This window comes from Octopus sinensis, linkage group LG3 (assembly GCF_006345805.1).
Source record: "Octopus sinensis linkage group LG3, ASM634580v1, whole genome shotgun sequence".
Taxonomy (NCBI): Eukaryota; Metazoa; Mollusca; class Cephalopoda; order Octopoda; family Octopodidae; genus Octopus; species Octopus sinensis.
Window position 1 is genome coordinate 23912082 of NC_042999.1, and position 5000 is coordinate 23917081.

The window sequence follows — 5000 nt, forward strand, 5'->3', positions numbered from 1 at the left end:
GAATCTAGAGTCTAGCGAATAGACTGTAATTATTGCTTCTTTAAGGACGGAACATGCCAACAATGTAATATATTCAAAAAGTATGTAGAAACTATTAACATTGCCCCTGAATCCCTGGAATTAGCAACTGTTGAATACATTCCTGCAGCGGTATACAGGAAAATATGCAGGAGTTTACAAGATCGAGACAACTTAGAAATAATTCACTCATCAGTCAAAAAGTCACTGATAAGAACGATATCACCATTCTCTAGGACTTGCTCATCCACATCTCTATATCTATAAACAGCAAAATGTCTGTGTATCTGTGTGTCCTTTATACAAATCCACAGTTTTTTACGTAAAAAGCTCGCATTTTGTATGGTCTTTCAAAATAGTCCGAGGGTGGTCGTGAAGATGTTTTCATTTTCCCAGTCACCCCAGAAAGCCATTAAAAAATCGATAAACCAACCCCCTATTCCCATAAGTTATGGGCATATGGGCATTGCCGAAGCCCAATGAATATTAATTACTTTCATAAAAAGCTCCAGCTAGCTCATAAACAACAAAACTGGCCCGGGTTGAAATGTGATAAGAAACTTAGCTCTTGATTTAGTGAGAATTATTTTACTGCGATCCGGCAACGAACAACAAGCACTAGTACTAGACCCGGTCATAGTGCTAGTAGAAATATAAAAACCAAGAAACTAGACATCGCTGTTAAGAACAGACAGATAACAGGTCCTTGTTTATTGACATATAATCGGAAATGTATCAACTTTGTGAAAGTCTTAGAGAATCTAATCACGCTAAAAGACCATGAGATTGAAATTAGTAAGGTATATATTATAGAAACTGAAATAATACGAATGTTAATTAGATTTTTAGAATATATGAAAGAGAAGAAAGCAAAAGTTTATCAGTAGTATGTCAGCCAAGATTAATATGTTTCTTTATTAGCCACACAGGGCTGCACACAAACGGGACAGATTACAAAGTAGAGGTTTTCTTTTTGGGGGAAAGAAAAAAAAAGATGGGGTAGGTTTTCGATCAAAAGGGATCGTAAAAGGGAAAGAAGAAGAAGAAAAGGAAAAGAAACAAAAGTAAAGAAAACGATCAATAGGGATCGTGTATCCCAGTGTCATGATGTAAGGTGTAAAGGGGGAAGCAGATAAGGTTTATCCATGGAAAGAAAAGCCTACGGAAAAGACCACGGTAACCTCGGTCAATATTGTTACATGTTACCACATTTGTTTGCAAGCAGGTAACCCTCTGTTTTAAATTTCCGGGTTCATAGGATTATGCTCAAGGTGGATTCGTCATTCATACGTACCATCCTTGCTACATTCACCTATCTTTTTTTAAAACATTCGCTAGACAAAACTGGCCCCTCTACTCTCACTTTCCTTTTCAAGTGATACTTGAAGAGATTGACCAGAGAGGAAAGTGTTTGTCTCCAATCCTTTCCGGCCAAGATTGATATTTAGGTAATCCAGAAGATCACGCTACTGAGAGCAGTTCACATATTATACGTCACCCAAGTGACATCATCTCCGAAGTGCTACAGGCTTATGGCTTGGACCCGGATCTACACAAAATCAATTACGAAGCATAAAGGAAACTGCAGCAGCAAAAACATCAACAGCAGCGGTGGAAACGCAATGGCCCAGTGGTTAGGGCAACGGACTTGCGGTCGTAAGAGCGTGGTTTCGATTCCCAGACCGGGCATTGTGAGTGTTTATTGAGCAAAAACACCTAAGCACCACGAGGCTCCGGCAGGGGGTAGTGGTGAACCCCGCTGTACTCTTTCACCAAAACTTTTTCTCACTCTTTCTTCCTACTTCTGCCACAAAGCAGGGGAACCATGGTGTAACCCACTATGGTGTGGTAAACTTTCAGACCGTAGTCTAGATTGCGAATCCTCTGTACCCTAGGATGGTTCAGATCTCCACCCGTTAAAAGCCAGCGTTTACGGAATGAGGATAACAACATAGCTTTCGCGCCCGTGCAACTGCCAGTCTATCGCGTGTGGTGGTTGGATCTTCAAGAATGCCACACGCATTCTTAGTAGCTTAGAGTAGGCTCGAATTAGAGATTATTCTTTGTGGCTAATGGCGTGAGTCGTGATTGGAAGAAGAAGAAGAAGAAGAAGCGAAGAAGAAGAAGAAGAAGAAGAAGAAGAAGAAGAAGAAGAAGAAGAAGAAGAAGAAGAAGAAGAAGAAGAAGAAGAAGAAGACAACAGCAGCAACAATTACAGCAATAACAACAATGGCTTCACATTTAGGCGAATGCTAGCAGTTTGAAAGGGAAGCGGTTGGTCGATACCACAGATCCCAGTATTTGACAGGTACTTTATTTTATCGAACCTGAAATGGCAAAAGTTGATCTCGAGAGGATTTAATCTTAAAACGTAAAGACGACACAAAGCATTTATTCCGACGCCCAAGTGGTTCTGACAACTAATCGTCATCAAAATAATAATAATAATAATAATAATAATAATAATAATAATAATAATAATAATAATAATAATGATTGATGATGATGATGATGATGATGATAATAATAATGATGATGATGATGATGATGATAATAACAATAATAATAATGATGATGATGATGATGATGATGATGATGATAATAATAATAATAATAATAATAATAATAATAATAATAATAATAATAATAATAATAATAATAATAATAGATGATAAGTGCATCTCTGAGTGGCTGATGATAAGTGCATATCTGATGTCTTGGTATAAAAGATGGGTTACAGCAAATACTCTGCTCGATACCACAGATTTGCTTGTCAGTTGTTTGACCTTAACCAGTTGACCATGTCCCTTAGTGGCTGACAATATGTGCATCTCTGATCACGAGCAGAAGTAGTGGGGGTGGATCATAGCCATGTGTTGAGAGGGATTCTTTGGGGTTTGAATAATTCACCTCTTGAAACATGGGTGTTTCGTTCAACGTCCTTAAACAACCCTTATTCAGGGACCTTTTGAGCGTGATGGGTTACTCGACCTGAAGAAAATTCTAACTGGGCCCCAGCTGCAAGGTCATGTGTTGTTTTTCTTGATATGAGATCACCATGTCGTGCACATATGATTGTTATGCATGTGCCTAGTGTACCCTTATCAGACGGGTAGTCAAGATGGGTATACTGGGCTTCGTATATTTTACCCCAGTGTCACTTTGATGGCATGCACAGCGCTCTCACTCAATAATAATAATAATAATTTTCCTTTTTCTTTTTTTTCTGTCTCTTTTCTCCTTTTTGTCTATCACATGGCTTTGTAATTGAACATTGGCCAACGAATGTATTCAATGAGTTACTTTGCCCAAGGTGTTGGGAAGACACTCGACAAGAAATGGAAATAAAATTGAAAGAAGCTAATGTTACTGATAACAACAACAATAACAGCAACCAAAATAATAATAATAATAATAATAATAATAATAATATTATTATTATTACTACTACTATTATTATAGAAACAATTCCTATTGTAGTAGTTGCATTATGTATCATAAAAAACATTCAAACAGATACATAACAAAACCTCCAGTACTTAAAAGTGTATATTACATGGAAAAATGCGAGCATGAACTGTAATATTCTTAAGATTATAAACCTGGAAAAATACATGACAAGTTATTACACCTGTACAAGTATAGGACTTGAAGTAAAGTAAAGCATAAGAAACTTTTTACTTAAAACATTGTAGCAAATAATGTTAGTTCTAATTTATCACACTTTACAGTTCTCATCTTTTAAATTTATTGCACAAAACTGTTCAGGTAATTTGTAAGTTTGTCTAATTAACCACTTTTTTTTCTGTATTTAAGGTAGTAAATTAGCCAAATTCTACTTAAATAAGTATAGTGTTATTTGTAAACTATAATAAAATATTAGCAGGTGATGCTGTAGATATTTCCTCAAACTATCAACTGTTGAACAATTACATTATGATAATGATAATAATAAGCCAATTATTGTTTGTGCGTTGGGAACAGTATCAGAAGGCATCAAAGGAAATATAAAAGAAATTGGAATAAACTGCCCAGTAAAAATGTCACAAATGTTTTGTCTCCTTGGCACGGCCAGAATAATCAGTAAAGTATTAGCTGAAAAGAACGGATAGTAGTAGGCCGCAGGTAGCCAGCCCGCTACGTATGCAGGACTCGAGGAGCTCCAACAAAACCTGTGATAAAGAGAAATAATAATAATAATAATAATCATTACCGAATTTCTCGCATTTGCCATTTTGCAGTATATAGCCTGGATTGCAGTAACACGCTTGCTTGTTTTGGGATATCGTACACTGGCTGTTATCTGGACAACCATTTATTTCCTTATGTGTTAGATGTCCTGTACCATTACATGTTGATATACTGTTACAGTTTGGTCCATACCTTTCTTCATTAATCTGGAAATTTTCAAAAGCATAACATCAAAACAATTAATTGGCAGGAGATTTGATGTATACATTTACGTACCCGGTCTGATGATCGGGAACGTGAAAATTGAATGACTGGATGTGAAAGGGCCAACTTTTATAACCATAAACAACACTCGCCCTTCGGCATTGAGTTCAGTATAAATCTATGATTAAAAGTAAATAGAGGAAGAGAGGAGCGCTGGTAATCGCGAAAGAGAGCTTCTGTGTGTGTGTGTGTGTGTGTGTGTGTGTGTGTGTGTGTGTGTGTGTGTGTGGTGTATGTGTGTGTGTGTATGTGTGTGTGTATGTTGTGTGTGTATGTGTGTGTGTGTGTTGAGTGTGTGTGTGGTGTGTGTGTGTGTTTGTGTGTGTGTGTGTGTGTGTGTGTGTGTGTGTGAAAGAGAGAGAGAGAGATAGTGAGAGTAAGTGAGATATATATAGAGGGCGGGAGTAAGAGAAGGATGCATGGGTTTAGACTAAAGATGCTTTTTAAATGACTAATCCTTTCTAATGTAGGCACAAGGCCTGAAATTTGGGAACTGGTACTTATTTCATCAATCCCGAAAGGATGAA

At 37.1% G+C, this 5000-nt stretch overlaps 1 protein-coding gene across 1 annotated transcript in view; it reads right to left on the reverse strand.

Annotated features, from left to right (window-relative positions):
• LOC115209195 (zonadhesin-like) overlaps window positions 1-5000 on the reverse strand; it is a 42846-nt gene that overhangs the window by 31212 nt on the left and 6634 nt on the right. The window contains exon 4 of the mRNA XM_029777445.2: window positions 4232-4415. Coding sequence (XP_029633305.1) covers window positions 4232-4415 — 184 coding nt within the window. The remainder of the gene's footprint in view (window positions 1-4231; window positions 4416-5000) is intronic.